The 16,291-nt window shown below is 38.4% G+C and overlaps 1 protein-coding gene across 2 annotated transcripts in view; it reads left to right on the top strand.

The window, feature by feature from the left end:
* LOC128654051 (uncharacterized) overlaps nucleotides 1–16,291 on the top strand; it is a 129,114-nt gene that overhangs the window by 48,399 nt on the left and 64,424 nt on the right. For both annotated transcript variants that reach the window (XM_053707708.1, XM_053707707.1), the window contains one exon: nucleotides 14,682–14,868. In XM_053707708.1, coding sequence (XP_053563683.1) covers nucleotides 14,686–14,868 — 183 coding nt within the window. In that variant the 5' untranslated portion in view covers nucleotides 14,682–14,685. The remainder of the gene's footprint in view (nucleotides 1–14,681; nucleotides 14,869–16,291) is intronic.

Here is a 16,291-nt window from a genome sequence, read left to right on the forward strand (position 1 = left end):
AGTGATATCTGCTCCTGTGTCAATCTTAAAATCAACTTTGGCTCCCATTACAGTAAAAGTAACTTTCCAATCTTCCTCTGAGCTTGTCCGTTCCACAACAGACCCCACAAAAGACACTTCCTGGCCCTCCTGGTCACTGTCCACCTGCATCTCCTTAATGTATTCAGTTTTACACACCACTTCAAAATGGCCTATTCTGTTACATTTTCTGCATCTTTTATCTCTGGCCGGGCATATAGCACTCTGATCATGAGCCCGGTAGCACCGTGTGCATCGGCCATGTTGCGCCCATCCACTTCTAGGCCTTTCCAGTACTTTAGATCTACCGCTCACACTGTGCCTTTCACTAGTAATTTTCCTAGACTGTTGCACTTCATCCACAATACTCTCAGACCTCAGATCAGCACTTTGCTTTTTCACCAGTTCACTCTGGCGGGCCATCCTAATAGCCCCGTCTAACGTTAAATCAGGCTCTAACTGCAGCTTCAGGGAGACTTCAGCATCTGCAATTCCAATAACTATTCTGTCTCTGATTTGCTCTTCTTTAGCAACACCAAACTCACAGAATTCAGCTAATTCATACAGGCTGCGCACAAATGACTCCACAGATTCTCCCACACGCTGATTACGTTTGTGAAAACAAGCTCTCTCATGAATCACATTTCTTTTGGGCACAAAGTGGGCACTGAGTTTATCCATAACTATATCAAAGTTAACTTCTTCCCCTTCTTGGAAAGTAAAAGCATTGAACACTGGCTCTACATCTTTCCCCATAGAATATAAAAGAGAATTAACTTGTACTTCACCACTCTCCTTGTTCAGTTTGGATGCAATCCTGAAGCGCTGAAACCGCTGACGCCATGTGGGCCAAGCTGCAGGCTGAGAAAAGTCAAAAGGCTCAGGTGGGGTAAACTTTGACATTGCAATCGATCAGAAACAGAAGCGCAGTCCAGAACTTCTGACACCATGTCATGAGATGCAGGACATATGCAGGACACAGCAATGATGGTACAACTCTATTTTATTACAGAGCATAGCAATACACATCCAGACAGGTTGATTGTACTAAACTAACTGCGACACAGACACCGGACCTAAGCCCCGCCCACCAGCTAGTGACATCACATCCTGCTCTCATCACAATTTCCATTACATATATATTCAGCAGTTACTGAGAAATACCAGGTAAATAGCTTAACATAATATTTAACAGGACTGTAGCAATGATGATTTAAAAGGAAACCCCTCTTGAATTAAACAAGCAAGAAATAATTACCAATTTTAAAACTATGTTGTTTAATTATTTTATCTTAAGACCTAGAAATTCTAAAGATAAAATAATAATCTGCAAATTTAGACTATTAAACTATAGGGTATATCAGTCTGCTTAGTTTACCTGAGTCCTGTTAGCATCTATTGTGATTTTACATGGAATAGTATGATGAACAATGAAAAAAAATATATATTTACATATAGGAACAGTAGTTTAATCATCATAGATATGTGAGAGTTTTCAGTAAATGCTGGAACAAGGATTAATTGACTCATTGTAAAGGTACTTGTTAGTAACCTTTATATGGTTATGTTCTATTGCAAACTAAATTATAGCAATCAGCTTTAGTTCTGTTATTTTAAGATGGAGATTCTCTAGATGCAATTGTGCCGCTGGTATCTGATGTCAGTCATGGCTCTGCTTTTGGTATCAGTCATTCCTTTTTTGTAATACCTGTTAAACAAAAATATAAAATGTAAATCTACATATAATATATACATTAAACTAACTTGGGGTTTGGTCTGTCCTGAATCTGTCTTGCAGAATAAAATGGTGTTTGAATGGCATAAGTTTTACAATACTCAAGTCAGGTACAGACTATTTTGTTGTTAACGTTTAGCAAATAAGAGTGCCCAAATGGGAACACTCTGTTTCAAGCAAGTGACCCTCTCCCCCCGCTTGGGCACGATTGTTGCTTGAAACAATGGGGATATCTAAATATATTTGGGACCAAATGGTATATTACTATCAGGAATGACACCAATATCAATGCACCCCCCCGTGGTTGAAGGCAGACTTCCTATTTCTTTTATGTCCATAGATGAGTGTTTGCGGTGCCTTTGCTGCTGTTTCATTCCATTTCCTGAGTGTTTTTCCTGTGGAGCCTGAAACAAACTTTCTAGGGCAGACAGTTTAGTCAGAATGATCTTATATTCTGCATTTAATTCTGGGTGACCATGTGATGCATCCAAGCCCCAAGTGTAATTGAGTTACATTAAATACATTACTTAAAACACATTGACATAACTGTATACAATTTCTTACATCAAATGCAAACAGATAAAAACAATCTTATAGCTATAAAGTAAATAAGTGCATAATATAATTACCTCTGAGGCCCAGTAAGAGGTTGTAACCTCTCTCTCCTTCCTTTTTCTTCTCTTCTACTCTACTTACTCTCTTCTCCCTATACCTTATATACCTATAATGACAGGCCTCTTCAGCTAATACAACCCAAAAATGGATAATGGTAGATGCTTTGAGTTGGCTAAGAGTGTGATTGGTTCATAAGAGCTGAATGTATATTTTTGTTTCTAAAGTAATTTGTATCTCAGCATTTTACCTATCTCTGGCCTAGATTTAGAGTTGGGCGGTAGCCGTGAAAACCAGCGTTAGAGGCTCCTAACGCTGGTTTTAGGCTACCTCCGGTATTTGGAGTCATTAAAAAAAGGGTCTAACGCTCACTTTTCAGCCGCGACTTTTCCATACCGCAGATCCCCTTACGTAAATTGCGTATCCTATCTTTTCAATGGGATTTTTCTAACTCCGGTATTTAGAGTCGTGTCTGAAGTGAGCGTTAAAACTCTAACGACAAAACTCCAGCCGCAGAAAAAAGTCAGGAGTTAAGAGCTTTCTGGGCTAACACCGGTTTATAAAGCTCTTAACTACTGTGCTCTAAAGTACACTAACACCCATAAACTACCTATGTACCCCTAAACCGAGGTCCCCCCACATCGCAGCCACTCGATTACATTTTTTTAACCCCTAATCTGCCGACCGCCACCTACGTTATACTTATGTACCCCTAATCTGCTGCCCCTAACACCGCCGACCCCTATATTATATTTATTAACCCCTAACCTGCCCCCCACAATGTCGCAGCCAGCTACCTACAATAATTAACCCCTAATCTGCCGACCGCAAAGCGCCGCCACCTACGTTATACTTATGTACCCCTAATCTGCTGCCCCTAACACCGCCGACCCCTATATTATATTTATTAACCCCTAATCTGCCCCCCTCAACGTCGCCTCCACCTGCCTACACTTATTAACCCCTAATCTGCCGAGCGGACCGCACCGCTATTATTATAAAGTTATTAACCCCTAATCCGCCTCACTAACCCTATAATAAATAGTATTAACCCCTAATCTGCCCTCCCTAACATCGCCGACACCTAACTTCAATTATTAACCCCTAATCTGCCGACTGGAGCTCACCGCTATTCTAATAAATGTATTAACCCCTAAAGCTAAGTCTAACCCTAACACTAACACCCCCCTAAATTAAATATAATTTTAATCTAACGAAATTAATTAACTCTTATTAAATAAATTATTCCTATTTAAAGCTAAATACTTACCTGTAAAATAAATCCTAATATAGCTACAATATAAATTATAATTATATTATAGCTATTTTAGGATTAATATTTATTTTGCAGGTAACTTTGTATTTATTTTAATCAGGTACAATAGCTATTAAATAGTTAAGAACTATTTAATAGCTAAAATAGTTAAAATAATTACAAAATTACCTGTAAAATAAATCCTAACCTAAGTTACAATTAAACCTAACACTACACTATCAATAAATGAATTAAATAAAATACCTATAATTATCTACAATTAAACCTAACACTACACTATCAATAAATAAATTAAATACAATACCTACAAATAACTACAATGAAATATACTATCTAAAGTACAAAAAATAAAAAAGAACTAAGTTACAAAAAATAAAAAAATATTTACAAACATAAGAAAAATATTACAACAATTTTAAACTAATTACACCTACTCTAGTAATAAAATAACAAAGCCCCCCAAAATAAAAAAATGCCCTACCCTATTCTAAATTACTAAAGTTCAAAGCTCTTTTACCTTACCAGCCCTGAACAGGGCCCTTTGCGGGGCATGCCCCAAGAAGTTCAGCTCTTTTGCCTGTAAAAAAAAAATACAATACCCCCCCCCCAACATTACAACCCACCACCCACATACCCCTAATCTAACCCAAACCCCCCTTAAATAAACCTAACACTAAGCCCCTGAATATCTTCCTACCTTATCTTCACCATACCAGGTTCACCGATCGATCCAGAAGAGCTCCTCCGATGTCCTGATCCAAGCCCAAGCGGGGGGCTGAAGAGGTCCATGATCCGGCTGAAGTCTTCATCCAAGCGGGGCAGAAGAGGTCTTCCATCCGATTGAAGTCTTCATCCAAGCGGGATCTTCTATGGTCATCCATCCGGAGCGGAGCGGCAGGATCCTGAAGACCTCCGACGAGGAACATCCATCCTGGCCGACGACTGAACGACGAATGACGGTTCCTTTAAATGACGTCATCCAAGATGGCGTCCCTCGAATTCCGATTGGCTGATAGGATTCTATCAGCCAATCGGAATTAAGGTAGGAATATTCTGATTGGCTGATGGAATCAGCCAATCAGAATCAAGTTCAATCCGATTGGCTGATTGGATCAGCCAATCGGATTGAACTTGATTCTGATTGGCTGATGGAATTTTTCTTATGTTTGTAAATATTTTTTTATTTTTTGTAACTTAGTTCTTTTTTATTTTTTGTACTTTAGATAGTTTATTTCATTGTAGGTATTGTATTTAATTTATTTATTGATAGTGTAGTGTTAGGTTTAATTGTAGATAATTATAGGTATTTTATTTAATTAATTTATTGATAGTGTAGTGTTAGGTTTAATTGTAACTTAGGTTAGGATTTATTTTACAGGTAATTTTGTAATTATTTTAGCTATTAAATAGTTCTTAACTATTTAATAGCTATTGTACCTGGTTAAAATAAATACAAAGTTACCTGTAAAATAAATATTAATCCTAAAACAGCTATAATATAATTATAATTTATATTGTAGCTATATTAGGATTTATTTTACAGGTAAGTATTTAGCTTTAAATAGGAATAATTTATTTAATAAGAGTTAATTAATTTCGTTACATTAAAATTATATTTAATTTAGGGGGGTGTTAGTGTTAGGGTTAGACTTAGCTTTAGGGGTTAATACATTTATTAGAATAGCGGTGAGCTCCAGTCGGCAGATTAGGGGTTAATAATTGAAGTTAGGTGTCGGCGATGTTAGGGAGGGCAGATTAGGGGTTAATACTATTTATTATAGGGTTAGTGAGGCGGATTAGGGGTTAATAACTTTATTATAGTAGCGCTCAGGTCCGGTCGGCAGATTAGGGGTTAATAAGTGTAGGCAGGTGGAGGCGACGTTGTGGGGGGCAGATTAGGGGTTAATAAATATAATATAGGGGTCGGCGATGTTAGGGCAGCAGATTAGGGGTACATAGGGATAATGTAAGTAGCGGCGGTTTACGGAGCGGCAGATTAGGGGTTAATAATAATATGCAGGGGTCAGTGATAGTGGGGGCGGCAGATTAGGGGTTAATAAGTGTAAGGTTAGGGGTGTTTAGACTCGGGGTACATGTTAGAGTGTTAGGTGCAGACGTAGGAAGTGTTTCCGCATAGCAAACAATGGGGCTGCGTTAGGAGCTGAACGCGGCTTTTTTGCAGGTGTTAGGTTTTTTTTCAGCTCAAACAGCCCCATTGTTTTCTATGGGGGAATCGTGCACGAGCATGTTTTTGAGGCTGGCCGCTTGCGTAAGCAACTCTGGTATTCTGTTCCGATCAGCCAATAGAATGCGAGCTCAATCTGATTGGATCAGCCAATCGGATTGAACTTGATTATGATTGGCTGATTCCATCAGCCAATCAGAATATTCCTACCTTAATTCCGATTGGCTGATAGAATCCTATCAGCCAATCGGAATTCGAGGGACGCCATCTTGGGTGACGTCATTTAAAGGAACCGTCATTCGTCGTTCAGTCGTCGGCCAGGATGGATGTTCCGCGGTGGAGGTCTTCAGGATGCTGCCGCTTCGCTCCGGATGGATGCCACTTCGATGAAGACTTCAATCGGATGGAAGACCTCTTCTGCCCTGCTTGGATGAAGACTTCAGCCGGATCATGGACCTCTTCAGCCCCCCGCTTGGGCTTGGATCAGGACATCGGAGGAGCTCTTCTGGACCGATCGGTGAACCTGGTATGGTGAAGACAAGGTAGGATGATCTTCAGGGGCTTAGTGTTAGGTTTATTTAAGGGGGGTTTGGGTTAGATTAGGGGTATGTGGGTGGTGGGTTGTAATGTTGGGGGGGGGTATTGTATGTTTTTTTTTTTACAGGCAAAAGAGCTGAATTTCTTGGGGCATGCCCCGCAAAGGGCCCTGTTCAGGGCTGGTAAGGTAAAAGAGCTTTTAAATTTATTAATTTAGAATAGGGTAGGGCATTTTTTTATTTTGGGGGTCTTTGTTATTTTATTAGGGGGCTTAGAGTAGGTGTAATATTTTTCTTATGTTTGTAAATATTTTTTTATTTTTTGTAACTTAGTTCTTTTTTTATTTTTTGTACTTTAGCTAGTTTATGTAATTGTAGTTATTTGTAGAAATTGTATTTAATTTATTTATTGATAGTGTAGTGTTAGGTTTTATTGTAGGTAATTGTAGGTATTTTATTTAATTAATTTATTGATAGGGTAGTGTTAGGTTTAATTATAACTTAGGTTAGGACTTATTTTACAGGTAATTTTGTTATTATTTTAACTAGGTAACTATTAAATAGTTCTTAACTATTTAATAGCTATTGTACCTGGTTAAAATAATTACAAAGTTGCCTGTAAAATAAATATTAATCCTAAAATAGCTACAATATAATTATAATTTATATTGTAGCTATATTAGGGTTTATTTTACAGGTAAGTATTTAGCTTTAAATAGGAATAATTTATTTAATAAGAGTTAATTATTTTCGTTAGATTTAAATTATATTTAAGTTAGGGGGGTGTTAGTGTTAGGGTTAGACTTAGCTTTAGGGGTTAATCCATTTATTATAGTAGCGATGAGCTCCGGTCGTCAGATTAGGGGTTAATAATTGAAGTTAGGTGTCGGCGATGTTAGGGAGGGCAGATTAGGGGTTAATACTATTTATGATAGGGTTAGTGAGGGGGATTAGGGGTTAATAACTTTATTATAGTAGCGCTCAGCTCCGCTCGGCAGATTAGGGGTTAATAAGTGTAGTCAGGTGTCGGCGACGTTGAGGGGGGCAGATTAGGGGTTAATAAATATAATATAGGGGTCGGCGGTGTTAGGGGCAGCAGATTAGGGGTACATAAGGATAACGTAGGTGGCGGCGCTTTGCGGTCGGCAGATTAGGGGTTAATTATTGTAAGTAGCTGGCGGCGACGTTGTGGGGGGCAGGTTAGGGGTTAATAAATATAATACAGGGGTCGGCGGGGTTAGGGGCAGCAGATTAGGGGTACATAAGTATAACGTAGGTGGCGGTCGGCAGATTAGGGGTTAAAAAAATTTAATCGAGTTGCGGCGATGTGGGGGGACCTCGGTTTAGGGGTACATAGGTAGTTTATGGGTGTTAGTGTACTTTAGAGTACAGTAGTTAAGAGCTTTATGAACCGGCGTTAGCCCAGAAAGCTCTTAACTCCTGCTTTTTTCCTGCGGCTGGAGTTTTGTCGTTAGAGCTCTAACGCTCACTTCAGAAATGACTCTAAATACCGGCGTTAGGAAGATCCCATTGAAAAGATAGGATACGCAATTGACGTAAGGGGATCTGCGGTATGGAAAAGTCGCGGCTGAAAAGTGAGCGTTAGACCCTATTTTGAGTGACTCCAAATACCGGCGGTAGCCTAAAACCAGCGTTAGGAGCCTCTAACGCTGGTTTTCACGGCTACCGCCGAACTCTAAATCTAGGCCTAAGAATGAAGTATATGCATGAAATCGTACCTATCACAACCTGTAGGAAACATCCCCTCAATAAGAGAGTGAAAACTATAAGGTCCTAGATATAAAGATTAATCTTTGATATCTAGCAGAAAGGCTGCACTTGCCTGCCAAGCCACAAAGGCTTCATTCTCAATAAGAGAGAGAATAAAATAAGTCCCTAAATAACAAATAGGACTATAAACATGTCACAGACATGAGGAAAACTCAGCTCATAAAAGAGAGAGAGTAATGAAATATAAGTCCCTATAACATAGGGCCTCATACATGTCAAAGACAGATCAAAAATATTTACTTCAGAATGAGAGAAGGAAAATACAGAGTTCCTGCTAAAAAATTTGTAAAACACATTATTAAACATTGTATGATGCAAAATATTTACATGGAAGCTCCTCACAATTATAAATCCTCCAGTATTAATGATATTGGAACTTTTTTATATATACAGTATGTCAAAAAGTAGAATATTACAGCAGTTGTGCAAATGTACAATTAACTGCCACCAGATGGTGGCAAATACCAAGATAACACAATTATTTGCAGAGAAACACTTCTAGAAAAATAAGTATAAGCACAACAGAGATTTCTCAGTCACAGCAGTCTCTAAAACATATCTACCTCCTAAAAACATTTGGAGATCCAAAACACCTAGCCCATACCAATACTAAGAAAATAAATGTGTTTGCGCCTCAAATGGGCTAGGTGTTGTACAATGTGTTGAGTGTGTATTTAGAAATATTTTAATTGTAAATCTAGTACTTTACACAAGAATAAAACATGCCACGGTGGGTACAGTGGTAATAAATGACAATAAAAACAATAAGATGTGGATCCACTCTTGTACAAATTAAATATTGAATATATCTATATAAAAACACCGAATAATAAAATGATGCAGAGGCAATAATAATATTTGCCCCAATAAAAATATGAAAAAGTTAAAATTCCAAACAATGTCTGAAAGAAATCAATCCAATGTGTGGATTAAAAAATACAGTAAATCAAATGTATGGATTGCTGATATCGACTAGGAGGAGGATACCGTAAGAGATTTTGAGGCCTAGTTATCAAGCCGTCAACCTCAAATACGCTGGAATTCCGCAGCGTATTTGTGGCGAGGCTGATTCGCCTTAGTTATCAAGCCCTACACACCGGCAAAAGTAGAATTTAGTGACGTAAGCTTCAATCCGCCGGACTAAGTCCGACACAGATCGATTCTTACGTTCTTCTTACGTTCTTCTTCCAAGGGGCGTGTAGGTAGCTTAAAATTGTTGTAATATTTTTTAAATGTTTGTAACTTAGTTTTTTTTATTTTTTGTACTTTAGTTAGTTTATTTAATTGTATTTAATTGTAGTTATTTGTAGGTAATTTATTTTATTAATTTAATGATAGTGTAGTGTTAGGTTTAATTGTAACTTAGCTTAGGATTTATTTTACAGGTAAATTTGTATTTCTTTTAGCTAGGTAGTTATTAAATAGTTAATAACTATTTAATAACTATTCTAATTAGCTAAAATAAATACAAAGTTACCTGTAAAAAATATATAAATCCTAAGATAGCTACAATGTAATTATTAATTACATTGTAGCTATCTTAGGGTTTATTTTACAGGTAAGTATTTAGTTTTAAATAGGAATAATTTATTTAATGATAGTGTAGTGATAGGTGTAATTGTAACTTAGGTTAGTTTTTATTTTACAGGTAAATTTCTCGTTATTTTAACTAGGTATCTATTAAATAGTTAATAACTATTTAATAGCTATTGAACCTAGTTAAAATAAATTGATATTTGCCTGTAAAATAAAAATAAATCCTAAGATAGCTACAATATAATTATTATTTATATTGTAGCGATATTAGGGTTTATTTTAAAGGTAAGTATTTAGTTTTAAATAGGGTTAATTTATTTAATAAGAGTTATAATATTTAGATGTATTTAATTAATGTTTAAGTTAGGGGGGGTTAGGGTTAGACTTAGGGGTTAATAATTTTATTATAGTTGCGGCGTGTAGGGGGGGCAGGATAGGGGTTAATAAATTTATTATAGGTGGCGACGGTGTAGGGGGGCAGATTAGGGGTTAATATGTTTAATATTGGTGGCGGCGGGGTCCGGGAGCGGCGGTTTAGGGGTTAATCAGTTTATTAGAGTGGCGGTGGGCTCCGGGAGCGCTGTTTAGGGGTTAATAACTTTATTTAGTTGCGGGGGCTCCGGGGGCGCCGGTATAGGGGGTAGAACAGCATAGTTAGTGTGGGTGCTTAGTGACAGCTTATCAATAAAGCTGTAAAATAGCCGAAGAGCAGCGAGATTGGATGAGTGATAACTATCACAGTCTGCTGCTCACCGCCCCGTACTTGGTGCGCGGCTTTTTGACAGCTTTTTTGATAACTTTGGCGAGATTTTTCAGGTCCGCGGTGGCGATGGTAGGCGAGCTTAGGCGGGTGTATTTACCCGGCAAAGGCAGGTAAGTAGACACGTTGATAACTAGGCCTCATTGTGTACCAGTGTTGGTGGTGATAATGTGTATAAAAAAGGGAGTGAAAAATTATCCTTAGTGATTGCATATATAAAGAAAACAGACAGTGTTCCTGTTCCTGATGGTGAGAACCTTTGGTGGTTGGGAGAAACTCCAATCGATTTTTTTTTTTTTTTAAATCATAAATTCAACCTAAAGGCAAATAAAAACAACAATAGTGTAGATGGTACAAAAAACATATATAAAATCAGAATAGTGCTTACCAGCGCGTTTCGGCCTCCTCTAGGCTTTTCTCAAGACTGAGTCTTGAGAAAAGCCTAGAGGAGGCCGAAACGCGTTGACCACAGCTGGTAAGCACTATTCTGATTTTATATACGTTTTTTGTACCATCTACACTATTGTTGTTTTTATTTGCCTTTAGGATTAATTTATGATTTAAAAAAAAAAAATTTTTTGGATTGGAGTTTCTCCCAACCACCAAAGGTACTCACCATCAGGAACAGGAACACTAGCCCACTAATTGGGTTTGACCTAAAAGACCGTTGACTTTATTCTCACCATCAGGAACCTCAGACGGACTCTCACCACTAGGAAAATAAGGTTTCCTTTTCCACACATTATTAACTTTTGACTTTTATTTGGATCTTCACATTTAGCCTTTTTTAGGGTTCTTGTTTGTTGGATTACAATCACTGACTTTGTTCTCTTTTTTCCTTTTTTTTATCACTGACTTTGTTCTCTTTTTTTCATTTTTTGAGCAGCATTTTTTCATTTTTTCCTTTGTAATTTTTTCGATTTTTCACATCATTTTCTTCACTTTTGAATAAGCAAGTTGACACTGTCTGTTTTCTTTATATTTGCAATCACTAAGGATAATTTTTCACTCCTTTTTTATACACGTTATCACCACCAACACTGGTACACAATATCTCTTACGGTATCGTCCTCCTAGTTGATATCAGCAATCCATACATTTATTACCACTGTACCCACCGTGGCATGTTTTATTCTTGTGTAAAGTACTAGATTTACAATTAAAATATTTCTAAAAACACACTCTACACATTGTACAACACCTAGCCCATTTAAGGCACTCTGAACACATTTATTTTCTTAGTACATTTTCCAAGCTAGCTAGTTAGCCCACTGTTCAGAGCTATAGGTGCTCGTCCTTGGCGCTATACCCCATCGAAATCCACCATACCAATACTCAAAGGAAGAGGAGAAAGGGCAGAGAAATAAAGTAAGGGCGTGCAATGCGATCGCCACTAACAGGGGATAAGAGTAAGATAGAGAGCTTATGCTGAACATCGGCATTGAAATAGGTCACGCCCACAAAAAGGGCCTCTCTCTCTCAACGCTAACTGCACCATGTTGAATATATTGAAAATAGACGCAATGACGTTTAATGCGTCCACATAAGATATAAGAGCCCCGATAGGAGCAGTACACATATCAGGCTGACAAGCCGGCAGAGCCCCCACTGTATGACTCGCATATCGGCGCTATTGCATCTGCCAACAATGGTGGTTTTCCTAGACTAAAGCTAGTTTAAAAACAGCCGAAAGTGGAAAATATGGGATTAGTGGAGTACACTAGATGTGATGTGTGCATAGCGATCACACTGCTGCAGTCGGGGTTAGCAGAGCGAGGGGAAAAAAACTAACAGGCATAACGGCCTGAGCACAAATGACCATAACCTGCAATAAAAGAGGGTATAAGAAGTAAAACCCATTAAAATCTGAGCCCCTACTGTTACATGGACCTTAAAGTCTGTAGTAACAAGTAACAGACCATGCAGGGATTGAATGTGAGAATAGAAATGTCGCCCTGACACCCGGTCCCCACACACACGTATAACCTGGGCTAACAGTAGAATTGCCTGGCAATGTAAGTGGCAAAATCCCTGACCCTGGCAGAAAGCCAGATAGCTGCTAGGCCACAAAATATCCCAAAACAGCGGATATATAATATAAATACAAACCCTTTCTGAGGGTAGCAGGTCCCACTAGGTCCCTATATAATATTGCAGTCCTTCCTCAGAGATATTCTCCTGTCTTTATGAGTTAAATAAGAAAGGACTTGCCCTCCAGGGTCTTCTGCTGTGGAGCAGTCACAGCAGCTCCAGGTCTGTGAGCCTCATACGACCACTGACAGGGACCTGAAGATACAAGAAAAACAGAGTAACCAACCCAGGTTTTCTATATTAGGGGTTAGCATACATTGTTGGAGTTGTTACTCTTGATCTGTCCGCTTATTTACACTGATGTTGCTAACACAACTGAAACTGATGGATGTACGGTATTTCTTACTCTGCTGAAGCCCAAATTATTACTCAGTTCTAATTTTGATATTACTCTTGGTTATATAGCACAGTTGATGCAGTTTACATGGCCATATATTTTATAAGGACCGTGAGACAGGCATTATTAATTGCATGTCACCAGCATTCATGTATGTAGTGTTAATATAATATTGATTCCCTCTTAGTGGCATCGGAGCTGCGAGGGAGAGGAATAAAAAAGATACCCTATATGTCACACACCAGTCGATGTCTCAACAATCTGGAAACTACAATATAAAATATTTATTGTTGTTATGAAGCACCCTTGCCCAAGCCTTGAGAACTCACTTGTTAGGTTTAGCAATTTTCACAGGACACTTTTGCATACTTTTAAGAGTGATGACATGAATAAGGGCAGATAGCCCGAAACGTTGTCTTTTTCTGTTCCCTCTATGCTGGAATAAAGTTGAGTATCTGTATCTCAAGGTCACAGTGCTGAAACGTTGTCTTTTTCTGTTCCCTCTATGCTGGAATAAAGTTGAGTATCTGTATCTCAAGGTCACAGTGCTGCTGGTAATGTATTCATACTTTTAAGAGTGGCTGACTGCCCCCTTCCACAATATTTTAAAAGAATAAATATTTCTTATCTTCAGTAAGAAGCAGTTCCAAGCAAGGGGAAATCTGACTTTTATTGTTATTATTTTAAAGTCAAAAAAGATTAGTTATGGCTCTCAACCAACATATTTCATAATTCTCTAGTTAAATAACTTTGTTTCTTTGTTACCCTAAATGCTCCTTATATCTTTGGCATTCACCAATACTATATCACCAATAATAGGTGCAAACATGAGGCTAGATAGCTAGGATGTACAAACATGTTCTCTAACCAACTATTGTATACAGCATACTCCTATGTCATTTTGTTTATTGTACTGTGCAATTAATTCCTCAATAACAATATTTAAAAAACAAAACAAAACATGAGTACAATTAAAAAAAAGCATTCCTAAGTTTTAATTTTGTTTTTTAGTATAATTTTTTTTTAAGAGCAGATCTGCTCTGACTCATGAAACTTTATAGTTTTACATTAATGTCCCTTCAAAATAGGTCTAATGTTTGTTATGGTAAATGCAGTCATATTAATTTGTTAGCGTCCGTTACAGAAAATAATTCTGGTGGAAATAAAATAACCTTTCTGGCTTTAATTATTAAAGCTTTATTTTGTTATAATCTAAATTGCAGTACAATAGTTTATCCACATGGCTACACTGTTGAATTAGATAATATTCAAATTACAAAATCACATGTCCTGAAGCAATGAAAAAAAAAAATATGCAACAGATAAGTCTTAGGTTATACAAGTTTATCAAGTTTATAGGGTGAATATCTATTTAACTGTGTGTGTGTGTGTGTGTATGTATATATATATATATATATATATGTATATATATATATATATATATATATATATATATATATATATATATATATATATATATATATATATATGTGTGTGTATTATGTATATGTATATATATGGAACTCTTTAATACGGACAAGTAGAAATTTCAGTGGCACTAAAAATCCTCCTATATGAGAACAAACAGTTGAACAGTATTTGTTGAATCTGCTTGTGTTGACTCACAGATTTGGCAAATCTCAGTCAGAATATTTATTTTGTTTTTCAAACACTGGCTGAACTCCTAGTGCCCTGCTCTGCATATCAATTAATGAATTTAATAAAACTTTGTCATTTTTAGAAAAGCTTGCAGATGTCAGCACTCACAGTTGTGCTTTTTGGTTATGTTCCCTTTTTCCAATAGTATAATGGCCAAGAGGAAACTGCTGATAGATGTGGATTGTGGAATAGATGATGCCCAGGCTCTGATGATAGCTTTGGCAAGTCCTGAAGCAGAAGTTCTGGGAATTACATGCTGCTTTGGAAATGCAACCATTGACCATGTCTGCAAGAATGTGCTGAGAGTACTTCAAGTGTGTAATAAAATGGAGGTAGGTGTTAGATTAAGGTGAGGAGGCTGCATTCCTTTGAACAAATTACCGTATAAAACCATTGAACCCCCGAACCCCATTTTAACTCATCTAAGACTTATCTAAAATAAAAACACAGACACAGTAGTTATGGCGAAATGTGGAAAGGTCACGATGTATTACTTAATTGAATTTTGCCACCTTTAAACTATATCTTGCAAAATTCAGCCATAAAATCAACTTCAAAAGAACCTCAAATAATGCCACTGCATTAAACCAGAATTTTGGGGACCACGCCTAGGGGGTTGTAACCACTACCCCCCCCCCCCCCTGGCAGGGCAGTTGGAGATGGGAGAACCCACGGCATAGCCCCCCCCCATTAGATAGACCACCGGATCACCCCTCAGGGCTGAGTATGCCGCGGGATCCTCCCACCCCCTAATATGCCCCGCCCACGTGTCGTGCACAAACTTCACCGCTTGTTGCGATTGTATTCTCTATACTACAAAAAAAAACAGCTGCCGTTTTCTATCCTCCAGCCAGCGTAGACCGCCAGGTCACCTGCTGCCCTTCGGTTGCGCTGTGTTCTTCCCCTTATTGAGGCGCACGGGCGGTCTTACTGCAACTCAACAAATTAGTCAACGTCCTGCCCTTAGCCATGCTGCTACTGCTTTCTCACGTGACCTCTCCGGTTATTGCATTGTGCTCTGCTGCGTCTAGGGTGGGTGGGTGGGAAACAAAGAAAAAAGGTTAGTGACTCCTTCCTGCAGTCCCTCTCCTTATAACACCTTTCCCCCAGCCCCCCCTGAGCCTTCTCCTGGCCAATGCCTTCTCTCCTTATCTCTCCTGCAACCCCCACACCTAGCACACCAACTACACCATTGTTCTCTCCCAGCAGCCCCTCCCTTATGACGTTCCCTTCACAGTTGTTCACTACACTAGTTTAAGGTGAGGAGGCTGCATTCCTTTGAACAAATTATCGTATAAAACCATTGAACCCCCGAACCCCATTTTAACTTATCTAAGACTTATCTAAAATAAAAACACAGACACAGTAGTTATTGCAAAATGTGGAAAGGTCACAATTTATTACTTAATTGAATTTTGCCACCTTTAAACTATATCTTGCAAAATTCAGCCATAAAATCAACTTCAAAAGAACCTCAAATAATGCCACTGCATTAAACCAGAATTTTGGGGACCACGCCTAGGGGGGTGTAACCACTACCCCCCCCTGGCAGGGCAGTTGGAGATGGGAGAACCCACGGCATAGCCCCCCCCCATTAGATAGACCACCGGATCACCCCTCAGGGCTGAGTATGCCGCGGAATCCTCCCACCCCCTAATCTGCCCCGCCCACATGTCGTGCACAAACTTCACCGCCACCAAAAGAGCCCCTCTTTCGGCCCACCATTCTCCGTCATTCGTGACCTTTCCTTACCTC

The sequence above is a fragment of the Bombina bombina genome, chromosome 3 (assembly GCF_027579735.1).
Source record: "Bombina bombina isolate aBomBom1 chromosome 3, aBomBom1.pri, whole genome shotgun sequence".
In the NCBI taxonomy this organism is placed as follows: Eukaryota; Metazoa; Chordata; class Amphibia; order Anura; family Bombinatoridae; genus Bombina; species Bombina bombina.